Source organism: Mesitornis unicolor, unplaced genomic scaffold (assembly GCF_000695765.1).
Source record: "Mesitornis unicolor isolate BGI_N332 unplaced genomic scaffold, ASM69576v1 scaffold17313, whole genome shotgun sequence".
NCBI classification, from domain to species: Eukaryota; Metazoa; Chordata; class Aves; order Mesitornithiformes; family Mesitornithidae; genus Mesitornis; species Mesitornis unicolor.
Genome location: NW_010174187.1, coordinates 52,837 through 73,034, shown reverse-complemented (window position 1 = coordinate 73,034; position 20,198 = coordinate 52,837). Strand labels below are relative to the sequence as shown.

The 20,198-nt window shown below is 41.1% G+C and overlaps 1 protein-coding gene across 1 annotated transcript; it reads left to right on the top strand.

The window, feature by feature from the left end:
• The first annotated feature begins 4,394 nt into the window (after positions 1-4,394).
• On the top strand, positions 4,395-18,548 carry GLDN (gliomedin). The gene is made up of 9 exons (XM_010180975.1): positions 4,395-4,440; positions 6,497-6,514; positions 7,605-7,712; positions 8,549-8,695; positions 9,428-9,553; positions 13,138-13,218; positions 13,299-13,424; positions 14,656-14,806; positions 18,076-18,548. The coding sequence occupies exons 1-9, from the start codon at positions 4,398-4,400 to the stop codon at positions 18,533-18,535; spliced, it is 1,260 nt and encodes a 419-aa protein (XP_010179277.1). The 5' UTR covers positions 4,395-4,397; the 3' UTR covers positions 18,536-18,548.
• Positions 18,549-20,198: the final 1,650 nt, after the last annotated feature.

The following is a 20,198-nucleotide window of genomic DNA, read 5'->3' as shown; positions in this document are numbered from 1 at the left end:
CGCTCTGGCTGCGGCAGGGTTTGTGTTGTCCAAACCTGTCAACTTGGAGAGTGTAGTGCCTAAGAAACAGCGGTTGCCTCCCGTCATCTGTAAGAGCTGAGGTCTAGAGAGTTGGTGGGCCATAGAGCTTGCAGGTTATGATTACATTCTTAATAAACTAAGACCTCTTTTTTGCCTTGCATAAAGGTTTAAAAATTATTATTACTATTTTTCAGAATATTTTTAAAAATTATAATGAATATTTGACTGAGTTTTTTCTGGACCAAAATAACCTGAGAAGAAGTTGGGGTTGTTGGTTAATGAAAAGCTCAATGAGCCAACAGCATGCGCTTGCAGCCCAGAAAGCCAACCATCAAAAGAAGAGTGACCAGCGGGTCACGGGAGGTGATTCTCTCCATCTACTCTGGTGAGACCGCACCTGGAGTGCTGTGTTTAGCTCTAAGGCCCCAACATAGGAAGGACATGGACTTGTTGGAGAGTTGAAGGCCACAAAGATGACTGGGGGACTGGAGCACCTGTCCTGTGAGGCCAGGCTGAGAGAGTTGGGGTTGTTCAGCCTGGAGAAGAGAAGGCTCTGGGGTGATCTCATAGCAGCCTTCCAGTACCTGATGGGGGTCTACAAGAAAGGTGGAGATCTCTCTTGTAGTGAAGGCACAGATTTCTGCAGATTGGTACTGCAGGTGCCAATGTCCTTGCTTTTTGGAAGGGCATGTAGTGATAAAACAAGGGGTGATGGTTTTAAACTGGAAGAGGGTAGATTAAGATTTTGATATTATGAAGAAGTTCTTTACTGTGAGGGCGGTGAGACACTGGCACAGGTTGCCCAGGGAAGCAACTGATATTAATGGTTTAAAAAACTCCTTTTTTTTAAAGTATGCCAGTAATGTTCTACTGGCATTTTTATTCATAAGCCATTGCAATGATGATTTTACAACAGCACCTCCATTAATATTGGAGCTGATGAGATTGTAAAGTGTTGGTGTTCGTAGCATAGATTCTTTACAATGCGATTCTGGATTTAGAATAAATAACTTTTTTTTAATCTAAGGACATCGAAGTCTAGTGCTTCAAAATGAGAATTTGTAGTACAAGACTTCTGCAATTCAAATGTCTTTTTTATTGAGAGGCAAGACTGAAAGATATTGAATGTTTGATTCTGGTTTAATTCCGTTTACCAAAGTAACAGCAGCTTTCACATCTTACAAGAGCATTTAATTTCTTAAAGTCTTAAAATCACGTGGTTTTGTACTCAAAATGATCTTAAAAATAACATAAATTATACACATTTCAGCTTTTTAGCAATTCATAAAAAACCAATCATTATTTCAGGTCAAAGTGGAATGTAAATCATTATTTTTTTGAACCATAATTCTCGTGTTACTTTTACTAAGCGGGGTTATTTCAAACTTAAGAACTTAAACGACTTTCTGGGAACATAGACCAAAAAAAAATTGGAAAAACCAGTATATATTCTTTAGATTTTTTGGGATTTTATAATGTTTAAAAAATTGCTGCCCCAGTGAAATATTTTTGTATGCTGAGTCTAAGCTTTCCATCAAAACATTTTGTTCCGTCCAGTGTGAATCACTTCTTTGAGACTAAGGGATCCACAAATAAAATTATCCAGAGAAAAGATTCAGATCCTGACGGGGGTTGCACTCTTTTAACCTCGTGTATTGTTAGGAGCTCAGACTGAAAGCATTGGTTGGCAGGTGGATGTCGAAGTAGTTTTGACAGTGGCAGCTGGATGTGCTGCTCTGGTGTCATTAGGGAGCAGACGTGGATTAAATCAGTTTTGTTGCCCTCTCAGAGGGTGACTTGGTGTTTCGCTGTAACAGCACGTGGTGAGACCGCTCGCTTGGGCAGCTCCTCCATTGAAATCCCCGCTGCGACTGCGGCTGAGCGCGATGCGCTTCATTTAAACGTACGTGTCCTGCAGGGGTGCTTTTTGTGCCTGTATTGTTCTTAAAGTTCCATCAAATATTTTTCATTCTGGCCGCTGCTCAGACGGGTGCCTAACTCTGTGCAGACCCGTTTGCTCAAGGGGGAAAAAAGTTCTTGGAAACATTTTCAAGCACCCCACTCCCTCTCCTTCATGTCTGTATTTTGTATTGAACTCCCACTGATGTAACATGAAGACCTGAATACTTCTGTAGTGTGAGGCAAAGCTCCTTGCAGTTGGTGAGGTGATCCCTTCTGCACTGATGGGCCTTGGGACGGTGTCTCAAGCCTCTGTTGCACGTGGGCCCTGCCTGAAGGGTTTGCTGGGACGGGATCCCCCTTGTGGGACGGGATCTCTTGTAGCATGGGATCCCTCTTGTAGGACAGGATCTCTCTTGTGGCATGGGATCTTTCCTGTAGCGGAGGCACAGATTTCTGCAGCTTGGTCCTGCAGGTGCCAATGTCCTGCTGCTCTGCGCCAATGCTGCTCGGTGTCAGTGCGTTGTGGCTGCTGTCCATGAATCTTTGAAATAACTTTAGGTTTTGAAAATAAGAATCTAGCTTTAATAGTGTGAGTGTATTTCTGGCTCTGTGCCTTTATAAAGATGTGTGTTTATTTTGTAAGAGAATAAAGACAGGGAACTGACAGATCTGTTGCTGTAGAAAGGCTGATGAGAGGGTAGCAGTCCTGTAAGTTTGCCAGCAGTAAGCTTACAAGTGAGATTTAGAACAGCATAACAAGTGGTGGCTTATGGATTTCTCTCTAATTAGCTGAGCAGTTGCTTCATAGGTTGGGTTTTTTTCCTTCTTTCACCCTTCATGAGAAAACGAAGCTTTTCCATTTAAATAAGATACTTTTATCTGTCGGTTTTCTTCATGGCAAAGGTGATGCTGACTGACTGGGTACTGGTGTGCTCATCTTTCACAGTTGAGCTGAGGTTCTGTTGCAGAGTATTTGTCATAGCGCACTCACTTCTTGAGTGCCATGAGTTTTAATTATCACCTGAATCACACTGATTGGTAAAAATAATGCTGCAGAGATAATTGGAGGGCTCCGATGCGAGCTGTAATCAGCAATCTCAATAAAACCACTTAGATTAAAATGCAGTTTGAATTAGAGTACGTGCGGACAATGTGTGTTTTACAAATTACAGGGTAGAGGCCAAGTGTTTTTGAGGGGTGTGAGGGAGAAGAGAACAAGCACATTCTGATATTCAAAACCAATTAGCTCTGCTCAGCTAATTTAAATTGAGATTAAAACTTCTGAATACAAGAGCTGTTCCAGTACAGTCTGGAATCCAGTAAATTCACAGCGTGTGTCTGACAGAATTGAAATCCGTAGTCAAATATAGTTTGATTTTGTAGCAAAGGAATAGTTGCCATCAAAATAATCGTCCTTCATTTGAGTCTGTGAGATTTGTCACTTGAAGCTCATGATATATTAATTTTAAAACTAAAAGTTGTCAGCGACAAATAACCTTGCAAGTATTAAACATCGTTCTGCATTTCAGAGAGACCTGCACTTGTTGGTTCTCTCTTTTGGGATTAGTGCACTCCATTATTTGTAAGTGGAGAAACTGCACAAAGATGAATAAACGCATGTAAATATGGTCATAGGCTCTCACATACTGCACAGCCCTGAAGTAATGATATTTTCTGACTATAGATGTTAGACTTGCCCATAAAGAGCTGAGGCACTTCCAGAGCTCGTGTTCATAAGAGTCTCATTTCTGCTGGATGTTTTGATGAGTTGCAAAACATTTTAGAGAGCTGACTCTCAGCATGTAGGGCATGTAACATGAATGTTTGTCCAGCTGAAACCCCTGTATTTTGTGAAGATGACTTTTTATTTGGTAAATTTTGGTCTACTCTACATTAAAAGCATCTGTATGAATGTCTCTTCCAGCTTGGTTTTCATGAAGTCTGTCATTGTTGGGATGAAGTGTGTTGAATGGACCAAATTCCGTTCCAAATTTGCAAATCTTGGATATTCCGAGTTAAGAAATCACTTACTTGGAACCTAAGTCACCTTTCTCACTGGATATGTTATGTTGGAAAAGTGTCCATCATTTGCTATTAAAATAAAATAGAATTAAATGCAATTTCTGTAGGCTGATGTTGAATTTTAAGACCTTCCACTGGTAGAGTCAATGCCTGGACAACCACACGTGTGAACTTTAGTGCCTGGATGAGCTATGGACTTGTCTGCCCAACACCTTCATGTTTTCAGTGAGATGTAGAATGAAGGCTATTGAACAGATTTCTATGAGGCAATCACTGCCCGAAGAGGTGGATGGGGTCACCATGTTAAGGTAGTTCTAAATGGTTTATTTGTATAAGCACAGAGTGGGCAGTTGTAGCTTTGTTTTCTAAATTCAGCAGGCAAAATAACCAAGATCCTTTTATGACGTGCATTGTGTTCAACTTTACTTTCTTTGCAATATTAGGTCCGGGTGATGGTGGATTTATGTAACAGCACGAAAGGGATATGTTTAACAGGTACGTTTACAGCCTTGAGCATTACATCTGCTGTACTCCGGGAATGCAGAATTACAGTGAGGTCAATGACTAAGTCAAAGAACTATTTACTCTGTCAGAATTTACAGATCAATTGGGTTATTTATTGATAAAAAGATAATAGGTGCTACTTTGGAATTCATCTATACCTGCTTATTGTAAGTGCTGGAAATTAAGGAGCTCAGTTGATGTTACTTGGTCTTATTTCTATCCCATGTAATTTTCATAAGTAAATTTTATAGACTTGGGTGTTTAGATTTCTAGTTGAGGTTTTACTCTTGGTATTTTTGTGTATGTCTCCATGTGGGATGAACACAGAGAGTGTAGAAACTTGCTTCCATTGCTGTAACGCTGTGGAGCAGTGGGACTTGAACGAACGTGTTTGCCTCCCCTTGTACCGCAGTAACGGGACGTTGGGTTTCCCGTGTTACTGGCGAGGAGCTGGGACAAGAGAGAACATGAGAAGTTTCTATGTGATCTGGAGAAGAGAATGTCAGGTAGTAGCTGGTTTAAGGGCTACAGTCCAGCTTTGAAGTCTGTAACAGATTGAGTCGTGTTCTGTTTTGAAGTGAGAAGATTAGAAATAAGCCACTTTTTATGTTAAAAAACCCACTTGCTATCTGGTTTGTGTTTTCAAATGGCCTTAAGGTCTATTTGGGACAACCGATTTTGACATAAATGAGAATTACCATGGTGGGCACAGATGTTGAACACTGCTGCTGCAGGTGTAGATCAGGTCTGACTATGACAGACAACCCCAATGTTTCTTTGGGCTCCAGAGGTCTGCATTCATGCCACTTGGTGCCCTCTGCACCTTTTTCTTTCCTGACACCATTAAATTTTGTCTCCAGTATTGGCTTTCTCTGCTGTAGGCCTCGTGACATTTGCTACTTTTCGAGCACCTTTCTTATGGATCTTGTGCTTTATTCGAGGGTACTCGAGGTTCCCAGGTTTTGAGATAGGGCGGTAATTGAACACAGTAATGGACCTCACATTGTCGTGTGGAAAAAAACGATAATTTACCATAGAGTTGGCAGAAAGATGTTAGGTGATGTTAAGGCTTGTACTGATTCAAAAGGATAATTGCTGTAATGTCATTATAAAATGGTTTTCACTTATAAGGATTTCTAATTAATGCTGAAAACTCTCATCTTTAGGGAAATGTAGTAATTACTGTTATTTTCTGTTGTAGAGAGTTTTGTTGAAACAAGGCAATACTTTGGCTGGATGAAAATGTTCACAGATCTAACTTGGTTCTTTAACTACTGCCTTCCTTTGTATTTTCCTAACCCGCTTTTCCTGTGGGTTTTTTTGTGTGTGTGGTTTATTTTTTGTTATTTTTTAGAACGTGTGTTGGTGATCAAGTAAGATAAATCTTGTTACAGGAACATTTTCTGCTTTACTCTTGCCTGTTACGCTTTTTTTTCTTAGTAAGGCCCTATACTTGAACTGAGTCAGAGAGAGTGAGATGGATTTTATTGTATTAGAATAAATAACTGAAGTAAGTCCAGTTTCTAATACACCAACCAGGTTCTGTGGGGAGCTCGGTCCAGTTTGGAGAACAATTGCATGTGAAAAGCCTGATTGCGTTTGAGATGTAGTTTATAGGAATGTTTAAATAGCCTGAATCCTGAACTGCAGTGAAGTATCTGTAAACCAGAGAGAAGCGTAGCATGTATTTTTAATGTGTATTTTCAACAGGGTTTTAGTTGTGACATTCATCAGTATTGTACAGCTGTTCTTCTGCTCCAACAGGATCTTGCAGGACACTCATATCAAGGAAGTGGGATGATAGGTGCCTTGCACCCATGGCGCTGTAAAGCCCCTGGCAGTGAGGTTGCACTGTAGACCTGGTTGGTCTGAGTTTCTGCCAATGCTCAAATATTTATTCATGTTACAAAGCAGTTAAATCCATAGGTGTCAGTTGTGAAATCTGAGGGGCTTTCCCCCCGTTTTACTGTTCATTTCCATTGGGAATTGCCTTTTGTTTTCTTGCTGGGTTAAACTCACCATTTCTTCTCTCTCGTTCTCGTTGCAGGGCCCCCAGGTCCCCCAGGTAAGATAATGTGACAACTCCAGTAACGTTTTTGGGGTGATTGAAACGGCTGCTGGTACAAAATAATGTAGAAATGCATTTCTTTCTTCCTTTGCTGATTAGGATGAGGGGGGATTGAATGACTGCCTGCCTTTGTAACTTTTGTACTTAGGTCAGCTCGTGCCCCTTCTGGGGGCTGGGGGGGATTTTAGGCATTCAGCTTGTGAAGGGAGTAGAATAGTTTCACATTTACTAAAATATATTTGATCAAAACCAGATGGAGTTAATTAAGAGTGTCTAAGTAGCATTTAGTTGAAGAGGGGTGTGTGTATATACGTATATATAACCCAAACCATCAAAAATCCAGTAAACTGATACTGTAATTTAACACTGAAAACAGCTCTTTAAAGAATCCTGGTTACTGATTCCACCCTCCCACCTCCCCCATAAGTTTTCCTCCTTCCCTATTTAATTCCCTCTTTCTGCTCTCACTCAAGTGGTTGCTAGGCTGTATGAATGGTTACTTCCATTCTTCCGTGCTGCTTTAGCTGCGGATCTGGGTAGAGTAATTCTGTCAGAGAAGAATCAGATGCTATTTGTTTGTGGGGGTTCAAATAGCGATGAGGAGAGTGATGTCTGCTGTACCAACCAGTCGTGGTTTGGCACTGCAGCATTCTGGGCAAGTAGGTAACTGCTTTTCTAGTGTTAGATTGGTCTGGCCAGTGTCATAAGCAACACGAAAGCTTATGTGGTTTGTGGGAGATGATGTAGTCCCTGTTAAATTCAGGAATAGGCTGGGTTCCCCTGTGTTTGTACTTGAATGGAGGCAAAAAAGCTGACCTGTGCTGCCCTAGTGCCAAATGTGTGCAGGGTTCAGTTCAGTCAGTTTTCGTGTGCTGAAGCCAGGGCAGACAAGCATTGCACCTTTAAGACTGGGTTCACAGGTTGGTTGTTGTGGATGGGTGTTGTGTTTTGGTTGGTCGGGTTTTTTAAATTATTTTCATTGTTTGGTTTGGTGGTGGGTGGCTGTTTGGGGTTTTGTTTTTGGTTGATTGTTATTGTTGTTTGCACTTAACACTGAAAATCCCTTTGTGGTGTTTGGTTTGTTCAGGGCCTCCTGGGCTTGATGGACTGCCCGGTTACAACGGATCAGATGGAGTCCCAGGTGCACCAGGACAAAAGGGAGAACCAGGAATAAATGGAAAAAGAGGAAAAATAGGTGTTTTTCTTTTTTGGTGGCTGTTTAAAAAAGGAAATCCTTTCTTGCTGTAGTATTCAGATGTAGTTACTTTTAGACCTTTGTACAGGGAGAAAGGTTCGAACGCTTACAAGGAAGCTGCGTATTACAGAAGCAAGGGAATACGAACTGCCACAAAAGTAGAGTGTAAGGTTTTGTCGTGTCAGTGGTACAACTACAAATACACCACTGTCTTCCTAACTGCAAAAGAAAATCACACGGGGCAAAGGCCTATGTCATTAAATATGTTATTTTACGACATGATCAAGCACAGGAAGTGGGTGGATTGATCACACCTCTACCAAGTGTAGAGGGAGGGTCACAGCAGCCATGTGCAAACATTGCTAGGCTGTATCTGTGCTCTGTTGGGACAGTGCAATGTGGTAAAAGGGCAATGCATGTTGTAAAGTTAGTGCGTGATTAATTGAAGAAGAAGATTACAGGAACCATGAAAATGCCCTTCATTAATGCCTTACAGATGTTAAAGAAATACATCACTTCACATCTTCTCTTAGTATTCCTACTTACCCAGAAATTCTCCAGCCAGTGTTAACGAGGCCCAGATCCATGTATTTCATGCTCAGACTTGGAGATCACAAGGCAAAGGATCTATTACTTGCACCAAATGGATCGTGCGCCTTTTCCCTTCGTATTAGGTTACAACACTGCTTTGAAATCAGAACAAGTTACAGCTCCCCAGTTAAACATGGGTGAAAAAAACAACTCGAGTGAATACATTTTGTATTATAAATATAAGTATTTATTGATGCTTAATACTGGAACAGTGTTCTTGGTACTGAAATGCTTTTTACTCCTAGGTGTGCCAGGACCAAAAGGCGATCAAGGACAGAAAGGAGAACCTGGAGAAATGGGTTTACCTGGCAAGGATGGTGTGCCAGGACAAAAGGGTGCAAGAGGAGCAAAGGGTGAAAAGGGAGATGCAAACAACGATGTGATGTTAGAAGGTAGGAAGAAGTGCTCTTAGAACCTGTCCTGCAACAGTGGGCTTGACAGAAAATCATCTATTCTGCTTCTGAAGCATGAGTGTGATCTGGAAGAGCAGGACCCATCTGCACAGCTATGTTATCTGCAGTGAAGTTTTTGAGTATTTCTACAGTTCAGATGTTACTGCTCTTCAGGAATAGTTTCAAAGGGCATGTGTAGCTCCAAAAATTAAAAGCTCTGCCCAAGAGGTTATGTTCTGTTTTTAATGCACGTCTTCACAAAAGCTTGGGCTTTGGGTTGAAGTGTACGTGAATTCCAGTCTTTCCAGTACACTTCCAGAAAGGTCTCCTGTTCTGTCTTGCCATGTAGTTTTATTTGTCTGTTAGAAAATGAGGGGCAGATTTCTGCTCAGCAATACGTGACGCTGCCACAAATACAAGCTATGTAAAATTATAGCTCTGTGGCCTCTGAAGTTGAGGTCTTAGGATACAGTAAGTAAAAGGCAGCAGTGATTTATAACTCTCATTTGCCTGGAATCCAGACAGATAAATTGCATTGATGTCCTGGAGCTCGTGGAGTTGTGTGTGGTTCACAGTCTAACAAACAGCATCCCAGTGAGTTTATTGCACCGTATTTCTGTACACGGAAACCTCTTAAGAAGAGAGGGGCTCTCCAAGTCTATCATGTGGACACGTGCGGTTCTCTACTGTTGCCCACAGGGCCTATGACTTTGTGCTCTATTTTGTACATAGGTGCAAAAGGTGAACCTGGACCGCCAGGGCCCCCTGGACCACCTGGACCCCCAGGGCCTCCAGGAAAACGTAAAGGTAAAAGCAAAGCACAGCTTCAGGAGAACATCTACTGCAGCAAATGCACAGGTTAGTTCTTGCCAGGGTTCTTTTTGGTATTATAAACAGGTTCAAGATTAAACTTGTGGCACCGGGTCTCACAAAATAGTAAGCACGTGTTTGATTTTGCTGGCATCAGTAAAACTGCACACAACTCAAAGCTGAGCCTGTCCTTAGCTTGCTGCCATACCCAGGTTCTATTTCAGCAAAATAACCTATCTCCAGTATCATATTAGTCCTTTAATCGTGCTATGCTGATGCTCAGGCATAGCATTTACACAGTGTTTTCTGTTAGATGGGGGTATGTGCCCATGTGTTCTCTTTAATGGGTGAAGCGCTGCCTCTGCTCCGTGGAGCACATACCAAAAAAGTTAGCATATACCCCTGGTGCTTGGATATCAGGGACTTCTTACTCATTTGGCTGTGGAAATCAGCAGCCGTGTTTTACAAGTATTTCTGGATGGATGTCTGAAGTTGCTGGACGTGAAAACTGTGGCCAAAAACGTTATCATACATTCCTGAAAACTCTCTAAAACTATCAGGTTTTGAGACTTGCATTTCAAATAATTCCTGCATACTTTCTCAGCCTTTTTTTTTATTCCCAGTGAAGGATTAGCAGTAAAAGATAAGAGGAGCTGGTGGAACATGGGTTCCACAAAGATTGTGGTATTGTGATAACAGGACAGTTTTGGTTCAAGCTATATTAGCTGATTATGGAAAGGAACATGGGTTCCACAAAGATTGTGGTATTGTGGTAACAGGACAGTTTTGCTTCAAGCTATATTAGCTGATTATGGAAAGCAAAGAGAAGTTGGTGCAAGAGCAGCATTGTATTTCTAGCTTGCTCCAGCTTGAGAATGGAAGCACATTTTGGTTTTGGATCTACATACTAGATCTGGCCATCCTTGTCCTTTAGCCCTGGATGGAGTTACATTTGAGATGGCTGCAGCTTTCAGTGACTGCTGCTATCCCTACGGTTTGGGGATGAGTTTTCTTCCCAGCTGAGATGCCTGTTTTCAGGGTGATCCTGTAACAGAACAGCAAAGGATGTCTCTGTTACTCATTTTCATATTTCTGTAAAAGATGAGAGTTATCTGTGACAGTATTTGGTAGAGTTTCTTTTGTAATTGGGAATGTTGCTTCTCAATAGGCATGCCAAAAGGAAAGAGCACAAGAAGTCTGTGCAGTTATGAAGTGGGAAACAAGCAGAGCAATTTGTGTGTCTCACCATTAATGGGGTGATGTGTTTTTATGTCGTCATCATTTCACACAGTTTGCTGAGATGAAAAAAATCTCATTTTTAAAAATAATTATAAATGCTGTTAGCCAGTTAATACTGGGTGGAACATATATCAGTTATTTCCATCTCTTGTTTTTAATATAGCGTGTAACTGTAGTAGCATGTAAGAACCTCAGTCAGGAGATGCTGGGTATTGAAGTTTCAGAGCCCGAAGAGCCTCCCTAAAGTGGAAAGTGGGTAGCTGGAGCAGAAGTCTCATCTTGTTTGAAATTCAGAACCACCTGAACTGTTGCACAAGGTGTAATTGCACCATTTACTCAGGTAGCCTCTTCTCAAGTGTCGAAACAGACTGAAGTGCTTTGGAGAATAAACTGTCTGATGGATTTCTGATGGAGTTTCAATCCCAGTGTGCAAACAGGAGTTAAATAACTCTGCAGAGAGGAGATCTTCCTCAATGAGCATTTATGTTTTATGAGCCAGTAGGCTGTGAGATCTTATTACCAGAATTCAAAGTTTAAAGCAGCTTTTGTAATTGAATATTCATATCCCTTTGAAGAAAAGAGAATACACATGCTGATTTATGACTTTAATTAACTTATTATATAAGAATACAAGAATGGCTTCCTTAAATTAAATTTTTAATCAGGTAGAACTTTATTTCTTTATCAGAAGAGGATAACTAGTGTGAACCTCAGGTGTATTTGTTCTCAAATTTGTTCTCTTTTTTTTTTTTTGATGGAAAGCAAGCAGTGAAAATTGCACATAAGTGATTGAAAACTGTCTTTTTAATCTTAGTTGTTTTCTGGTTCAGGCAGCTGAGAGTTCTCCAAGTGTGGAAAAATATTCTCAAATACAAATAGTGCACCCAGCTTCACTACAAACACTGACCTAGTCCTTGTCTATTCTATAGTCTCAGATAAACTGCTGTGTAGGGAACTGCTCAGTCAGTTAACTGTATCTAATAGACTCAGCCCAAGAAAATTGACTTGTGCACTGCAATTTATAACCCTGCTGAGGGGATTCCTTTTTTGAGATTATTTTGTGATCAGAAGCTGGAAAGGGATCTAGAGGGATTGCCAGCTTCTAGCTATCCTTATTTTGGATATAAGCTGTGATCACTTGCAAACCTTCAGTGTCATATCACCAAATGTCCTAGGTATGTGTTGTTCTTGCTCTGTCTTGGAGTAGTTTCCTTCTGCATGAACACAGAGAGGATATAACCTAAAGGAGAAAATGACAATGAGGTATAATCTGTCCTTCCTTTCCTGAATGTCATGCTACCCTTTCAGCATCTCTTTATAGTTATTTCATATTTTTTGCTGTCTTTCTCATATAAACTTCATCGCAGCCCTGTAAATCCCAGAAAGCAGCAACGAAAATGCACGTCCAAAAGAATTCGCAGCCCGCATGTCAAGTTGTCCTTACACAGGAAATGTTTAAGAAGATGAAAGTTAAGACCTGGAATTAGAAAACAAGGCTACAATGAACGTGGGGTATCTTCAGCAAAGAGCTGAGAACTGCTCTCTGTGGTTATCCATGCTATGAAAACTGAAATGTGTTGTGTTGTTTTAAAGGCAGAAGAGGTATCCAGGTTTATAGAAAGAGGTCCATAAATAACTTCATTCAGGCATTGTTTCCACAGTAAATGCTAAGAGGAAACCCAACCAGTTACTCTTTAAGTAGTTGAGGGGTGGGGTAAAATGTTTCCTGGTGTTTTCCAATGGTTTGTCGACCATTTCTGTGTGTCTAAGGAAGATAGTGTATAATTTCCCTTTGTCTTTCATATTGCTTCTTTAATGGCAAGGATGACATTCTTATGCATTATTAGCATACTTATTACTTTATTACTGCCTGAGGCATTAAGAGCATGAGCAAAAGTAGACTACAGACTACAGACTGCACCCGCTGTGCTGGTCTGTGTCAATTTGGGCATGAAGTTTTTGAGCTTGGCCATCACTCATTCCCAATAAAGCATTTCTGATATTACTGCTGAATCAGGCAGCTGCTAGCTAGCTCAGTTGTCTAAAGGTATCTAAGAAAAGGGCCAACCCTGTCTTTCTAAGCAGCTACTTAGAAGTTCACAGCTAAGGAATTAAATCTGTTGAGCAAAAATAGTTACTTCTCAAAGCTGACTGTCAGCCTGACAACTTTCAGGAAACAAACCAGCCCAAATGCTTCATTTCCTTGGCAGAAGCATGAGCAAATCATCTTTTTATCTCATTCTTTTTGACCAGACCAACCTGAGCATTTTTCTCAGATGAATGAAGATCCCAGTTGTCGCTCCTTTATTTTAGTGGAGTCACTGATGTGTACATCTGTCACATCTAATGTAGAAAAATGACATGTTTTACCCTTCTTCCCCTTTCAAATATAGGTGAGACATATGCTGTACCAAATGATGACACCCTGGCTGGAAAAGCTGAAGACAGAACCCCTGCTCCTGCAAAAAAAGCTGGTAACTGCTACAGAGCGTGACTAACTGCTGCTTACTGTTCTAATGCCACAGATAATGGACGTGTGCCTTTTCTTTACTAGAATGTGTCATAACATCTGTAGGAAGTCCTGTTCACTTCGTCAGCGTACAGCAAACGTTTGGAACTTGGATGCGGGAACCTGCAAATACAAGCGATGAGAGGATCTGGCTTACCATGCATTTTTCAGGTGCTGATCAAAAATCAGTTGTTATGCTGCCCTCGTTTTGTTAGGTCCTTCAACCTAAATTAATATTTCTAATCGAGTGTTATGGGTCTTCTTACCCACATCTGTTGCAGTTTAAGCTGGCAAACATCTGTATAATACTTGATTATACCTATGGTTATAGACGTTTTCGGAGTCAACATCAGATTTTGAAGTAGTTTGAGGATTTGAGTTTTTTAGTTCTTAATCTTAATAAAAAACTTAACTTTAGTCTTAATCAAAAGCTTAATTTTAAAATAATTTTAGGTTTTTTAATCTGAGTTTAAATACCAGTTGTTCATGCCTTTTTTATTCTTTTAATGATTTCCTATGGTTTTACATCCCTAAACTGTAGCTAGTTGTGCCTTTTCATTTAGCTAGGCATGAAAATGAATCAGATGTTGTATGAACCACATTTAGTGCAGGAAAATTTCCAGGACCTAAGTGAAAAAAGGAAATACTTTCTGTATTTTACCAACTGTGTTCAGAATTAGGGCCCAGCAGGTCAGTGGGACACAGGCCCTTGAGCACCTCTGTAGATTTTTTTATTTTGGGGTGTTCTGGATTATTTGACCCTGTTACAGCAAGCTGACTCACTACTGAAAACACAAATACAGTTGTCTGTCAGATGTTTGATACTGACTTTCAATAGAGATTGAATTTTAGGGCAAGGATTTCAAAATTAGATCAACCAAATGATAATCACTATAAGAAGGATGTTGAGATTCTGGAGCGTGTTCAGAGAAGAGCCACAAGGATGGGGAGGGCTCTGGAGAACAAGCCTGATGAGGAGCGGCTGAGGGAACTGGGCTTGTTTAGCCTGGAGAAGAGAAGGCTGAGGGGAGACCTCAGCACCACCTACAACTGCCTCAAGGGAGCTTGTAGAGAGGTGGGTGCTGGTCTCTTCTCCCAGGGGATGGGGGATAGAACAAGGGGAAACGGCACCAAGCTGTGCCAAGGGAGGTTCAGGTTAGAGATAAGGAGGAAGTTCTTTCCTGAGAGGGTCGTCAGAAGCTGGAACAGGCTGCCCAGGGCGGTGGTGGAGTCACCATCCCTGGATGTGTTTAAAGAGTGGGTAGACGAGGTACTTAAGGATATGGTTTAGGGGGTAGACAGGAGCGGTTGGACGTGATGATCTCAGAGAGCTTTTCCAACCGAGCGATTCTGTGATTCTGTGATAGTCTTTATTTTTTTTAATGTTTTCCCTTTCATTTAGGAAACTCTATAAAAGAATATGAGAATTCGAATGCCTTGCTGAATGACAGCTACAGGATCATTAACATCACAGGGTTCTTCTATGGATGTGGTCATGCAGTGCACAACAACCACCTGTACTATCAAAAGGGAGGAACCAACGTCATTCTGAAGTAAGTCTGATACAGTTGCCTGAGGCAAGGGATGTTGTGAAAGGAGGAGCAATGGGTAAAGAGTGATAGAGGTAAACCTCAGAGAAGCAGACAGCTTTCCTTGTGCCATTTTGTTTCTTTTTGGTCCATCTAGAATAGGAAGAATGGAGGAACGGTTCAGAATTCTTTCCCATCTCTAACTGGAACGTGGGCCAGTGGTTTTCCACCTGTGTATGCAGACGCTGTGGGAGAGGAACTGGGAGGGTAGCCCAGGTCCGTTATTCTGCTGGGACGGTCAGTTCTTTAAGCATTGCTCAGCTCTGTGTCCAAGTGCTTCACTTCAGTAGTTACGACATGATAGGACAACTGGGCTTCCAGATTAACAGGATGCCACGTGCAGAGGTGGCAACAGGTTGTTCTTTTGGCTACCCTGGGGTTCAGGGGGTTTCTCCTGTACGTTATATTGCTGTGGGTGTTCTTGCACTTGGATTCTTTGATGTGTTCATTATTGCAATGAACTAAGGAATTTGGAGGTCAGAGAAAAGTATTAGACTTCAAAAAATAAGCTGTGCATCTACCTATGTCAGAGTAAGAATTGGTTCAGCTGCAGTTCGGGTGGCACAGATGAGTGGTTCTATGACTGTAGCCCGCTTGTGGAACATGGCTGTCCAGAGCTGCTTGCTGGGTTGATGCACGGGCCTTGCTGTCGGGCAGCGCTGTTCTTAGCTGGCAGGGGTTGAGTTAATGCTGCTTGTGCAGAGGAATTAGGGCCAAGGCACCAGCTGAGGACATGGCGACCTGGTGAGTTGCACATTCCCTTGTGGAGGAGTGGCTCCACTGTTCGATATCCTCCCGATAAGAAGTACCTACAGCTCTCTCAGTGCTTCTCCCTGAATTGGAACTGGGAATTAACATCTCTATTTCTTTAGTTTCTACTAAGGACAGAGACAGACAATACAAATAAAACCCAAAAGCTCATCTTGTGGGAAGCGCCAAAGAAATACAGTCCAAGGGCAAGTGAAAGATTGCATCTGCTTTCAAGTTCTCTTACATGGCTGATGTTCGAGCCAAGAACATTACTATACTTTGATGTCTATTCCCAAGCAGGTGTGAGTGCCACGTTCCTATATTCATTTGGATGCCAAGGAATGCGAGCAAGCTGCTTGGATTCTATAATATTTATACTGCCAATGACGAGCCCACTTTTTGGCAACCTCCTTGAAATACCTTTGGGGCTTTTTGTTTCTACATCTGTTAAAGACCGTCTCTAAGCAATACACAGCGATAGGACAGAGGTTCCTCACCTTTGCTTGGGTACCGTTAGTTAGGAAATGCCTTCACGTACAGATGAGCACAAGGTATTTGTGGAATTTTCCTCTAAGAAGTTGCTGAGATTGCCTTTTTGTTCAGTTTTTCACTCCTAGATTATTTGCCTTCGGCACAGGTAGGATCAGGCACTCTGAATTTTGTGACAGTTAAATCCTTGATTGTTTTGGGCTGCAGAAAAGCTGGGAATTTTTCTGATTTAACAGAAAGAGCAGGTGAGGACCTGGTTGGTTCACTTCACAAATGTTAGAAAAAGTATTTCAAAGGAGCTTCCTGTGATATTTAAAAGCCTGTAAAAACTGGCTTTGTCTGACCTTCAGCAAGCTTCTTCATCACGATCGGATCCCTGACACAGATTGTTTCATCCTTTCTTCCTCTGTTTTGTAACATGCTTTCCCATCTCTGTTCATCTTAGCAATCAGAGAAGTGTTGGTAGCTTGAGTTCCTTGTGGTTGATGAAAATATTACACTGAGATCTTGTCATTTACCCCAAGGTGCCAGAAGATAAAGGGATTTCTGAGCTATTTGAAGTTTTAGACTGTCCTTGGCTGGGGGAGTGGAAGAGAAGCTCAGGAATGAAGCCTCGCTTCTTTGCTCCTTTCAGGATTTTCACATAAAAGAGGAAAGGACAGGGTGTTCTGTGCTGCAGATCTTGCAGGCTCTTTATAGCAAAAAGTCCTAAAGAAAACCTGCATTTCTCTGTGACTATTCCTGCTAAGGGCTGACCTAGCCGTTGCCCTTGCATGAGGTTATTTACAACCCTGAAACAACTAACAGGATTACCTGGGTTGACACACGTTTCTCAGAAATCTTCTGCAGCCTTAAGGCCTTTTTTTATTGCACGTACCTGCTGCTGGAATACGGAGTTGCTGCAGACATGACTTTTACAAAAGCTGAGGGGAATCATCCAGTTGTTCCTGACTTTTCTCAGGATGCTCTTTTCTGGTATATGCTATCAATGCCTCTTCCAATACTCTTCCAGTATTTTTTTCTCCTATTGTAAGTTCCTGGATCTGCAATGTTCCTGTCATTAAGCTGGCTTTTTCAGGAAATTTCTGTAACTGTAGCAGATTCCTGTATTGAGTTCTGCTTTTCCTCTGTTTGAGGAACAGAGCTATACAGTTAGATAGCAGTCAGACAATGAGAGGTGCTTCATTACAGGAAGCATTACTTAAAAGGATAAAGCGCGCTCTCTTGCCCTAAAGCACTGTGTTATTCACTGATTAAATGCTAACTGCAAATATGCCTTGATAGTAGCTGTTCACCCTCTTAAACTAGCGGAGGAACTCAATTTAGCTGCTCAATGCCCCTGTCCTCAGATTATCGCCCTATTAAGGAATTTCAAGGAATAAAAACTGTTTTATACATCGGAGATGAGACACTCAGGCTGTCTAATTGGAGGCCAGCATGAGGGCAGAATTTTGGCTCTGCAAAAGTAGCATTTTGATTCCTTTGATGTTTACTTGAGCAAATCACTGCATTATCTGAACTGCTTTGAAAAAAGGAACTCTAAGACTCGGTGAACCTGCCCAGAACTCATGCTGGTTTGGTCAATCTCATTTTCTCCCTTTAGTTCCCACCTAGTATAAAGCGAACTGCTGTACAGATTTAATTCCACAAGTTCAGGCCTTCACCTGGTATCTCATTCTTTTTCAGACCCATTCCATTTAGTTGCTTCTTTCATCCTAGCGATAATAAAGCTCATAGACTAAATAAAGTGCAACCCACCAGAGCGAGATCATGCTCTTGTGTATCTTGTAGATTGCTTATTACTTTGGAATTTTCTCCTAGTTTTTGGAAGGTGCTTTGAGTGGAGCACTTCATCTTAAAAGACATCAGAATGGTGCTTGAACTCAAGTATTTTCAACGGTGCTTCTATCAGTACTAATGCACTCTGAATTGATTCAGCCAACCTGTGTGTATAAAAATGAGTTTTTAACACAACGTCCTTTACCTCATTTCAGACTTGGGCTCGATAGAGCATCGTTGGGCACATTACTAATTGAAAATGCCTTGTATCACGGTCGTAACTACCTCTTTTCGAACGCGAAGACGTATTTCAACGTAGCAGTGGATGAGAAGGGTCTTTGGATTATTTATGCCTCAAGCACTGACGAAAATATCATAGTGGCACATATTGATGAAGAAACTTTTTCAGTTATTCGGCGTATCAATACTACATACCCCAAGTCCAAGGCTGGTAATGCATTCATAGCATGTGGCATTATGTATGTTACTGATACGAAGGATATGACAATAAGTTTTGCTTTTGATCTATTGAGAGAGCAGCAGATTGATGCAAGGTTTGAGTTGCGGTCTTCACAGTCTGTCCTTGCTATGCTTTCATACAGTCTGAGAGATAAGAATCTGTATACGTGGGAGAATGGGAGCTTAATGGTATACCCAGTGCATTTTGGGAGATGAATGTATTTTAAAATGTCAGGTACCGGAGCCACGTTTGACTGAATAGATTATTTAAAGCTATGTGATATACACAGGGGTGTCTTCACTTTGTGTGATTTTCTGTTCACTGCTGGTTTGTGAATGTGCATAAAAGGAGATCGGGCACCTTTCTATAAACACTTGAATTCTGTAGGCCGTTCTCCTATCTTTAAAAGAAGAGCTGCTCAGTATCGCAGCTGGCACACAGCGCAGACTTGCTTTTGTTTTTCCCATTGTTCAGCCAATAATTATATCTCATCTGATGGACACTGACTATTCAGTGGTCATGTGCTCAGCAGAGACTATTTATAACGTGCAGTTGCAGCCATCATATCTGCCATAATTCTCTAGTTAGTGATTGTGGACTAGTGTAAATGTCTAAAAAACAAACTTTTGTGTACAAATACCATCGTCCAAAATCCAGGACCAAAATCCAGCCCACGTACAAGGAAAATGGGAATAATGGCATTATTATATACTGAATATATATGAGATTGTGTTTAGTAAATTAAGTGTGGGAAAAAAAAAAGTAATGAGGTATAAAACTGAAGAGAAGGTGTAAATTTTATGATTAAAATTCTCTTTTTAACAGTGTTTGAGTTGCTTGTGTTGCTGCAGACTCTTCCTTGTCCCTTGCTGCTGTGTAAACTATACCACTATAACGTGCTCATAACTATACTTAACTACAGTAAGGTATATATCTAAAAAACCATTTTCCCCATGTCCGTCCGTGCAAATGAAATCATAAAATGAAGGGTATAGTTTTTTTGCTGCTAATCTTAGAAAAATAAAATATCTGGAGCAGAAGTGCATGTATTCATCACAGTGCTTAGTGACTTAATTTGTTGTACAACTTCATTCAGAGATTGCTTACTCACATTCGTATTTTCGAGAGCTAGAGGAACTTTTTGAGTTCAATTTTGTTCTGGTATTTCAGGTTGCTAAATTTAACACTGAAACATAAATCCCTGCCTTTGCTTTGTGTATCTATATTCAAAACCACGCGTTCAGAGAACCCCTACCTGCATTTCAAAGCTGCCTGTCTATATTGGTAAAGTTCACAGAGCTCATTCAAATATTTAGAAGCAAAGTATCACTTAAACCCTGAACTGCACTGAGCTTGTTTAATACCTACATGACATCCAGGCACCATCAGAGGGATTAATGACTTAGGGAACGTCCACGCCTGCAGAACCTTGTGTAGCAAATGTGCTGGAGAAATACCTCTGCTGCAGCTAAGCTTCGGTGGGTGCTGCAAGGGTGGCACCCTCCCTTCTCAAGGTACTTGCTGGTTTCACTAAGGCCTGGCACGCTAAGGATGGAGATGCAGAGGGAAACACAAAAGTGTAATTACTACTTTGAGCTAGTATACACATCGAAACTCATGTTTTTTCCCAACGTTTTTGTTGTTGTTTTGTATTTTATTGTTTAAATACCAGGCTGTATTTCTTGTTACTGCCTTTGTTGGAGATGAAGAAGTAAATTCTGTTAACTTTATGCTTTTCTAGGACAGCTGAAAATGAAATGCAAACAGCTAATCCTTTTTATCTCGGTACAGTCTGAGGTCAAGCTAAAGCTGCCTCAGGCAGTATCCATTCAACCTACTGCAGGTTTAGTTAAATCTTTCTGGATATAAGGAAGAGTT

Bases quoted from the DNA above. Each gene is read 5' to 3' on its own strand.
- GLDN (XM_010180975.1), top strand. From the start codon at position 4,398: ATGGTGGATTTATGTAACAGCACGAAAGGGATATGTTTAACAG. The intron at 7,713-8,548 runs GTGTTTTTCTTT...TTTTACTCCTAG, and splicing joins TGGAAAAAGAGGAAAAATAG to GTGTGCCAGGACCAAAAGGC. The intron at 8,696-9,427 runs GTAGGAAGAAGT...TTTTGTACATAG, and splicing joins CAACGATGTGATGTTAGAAG to GTGCAAAAGGTGAACCTGGA.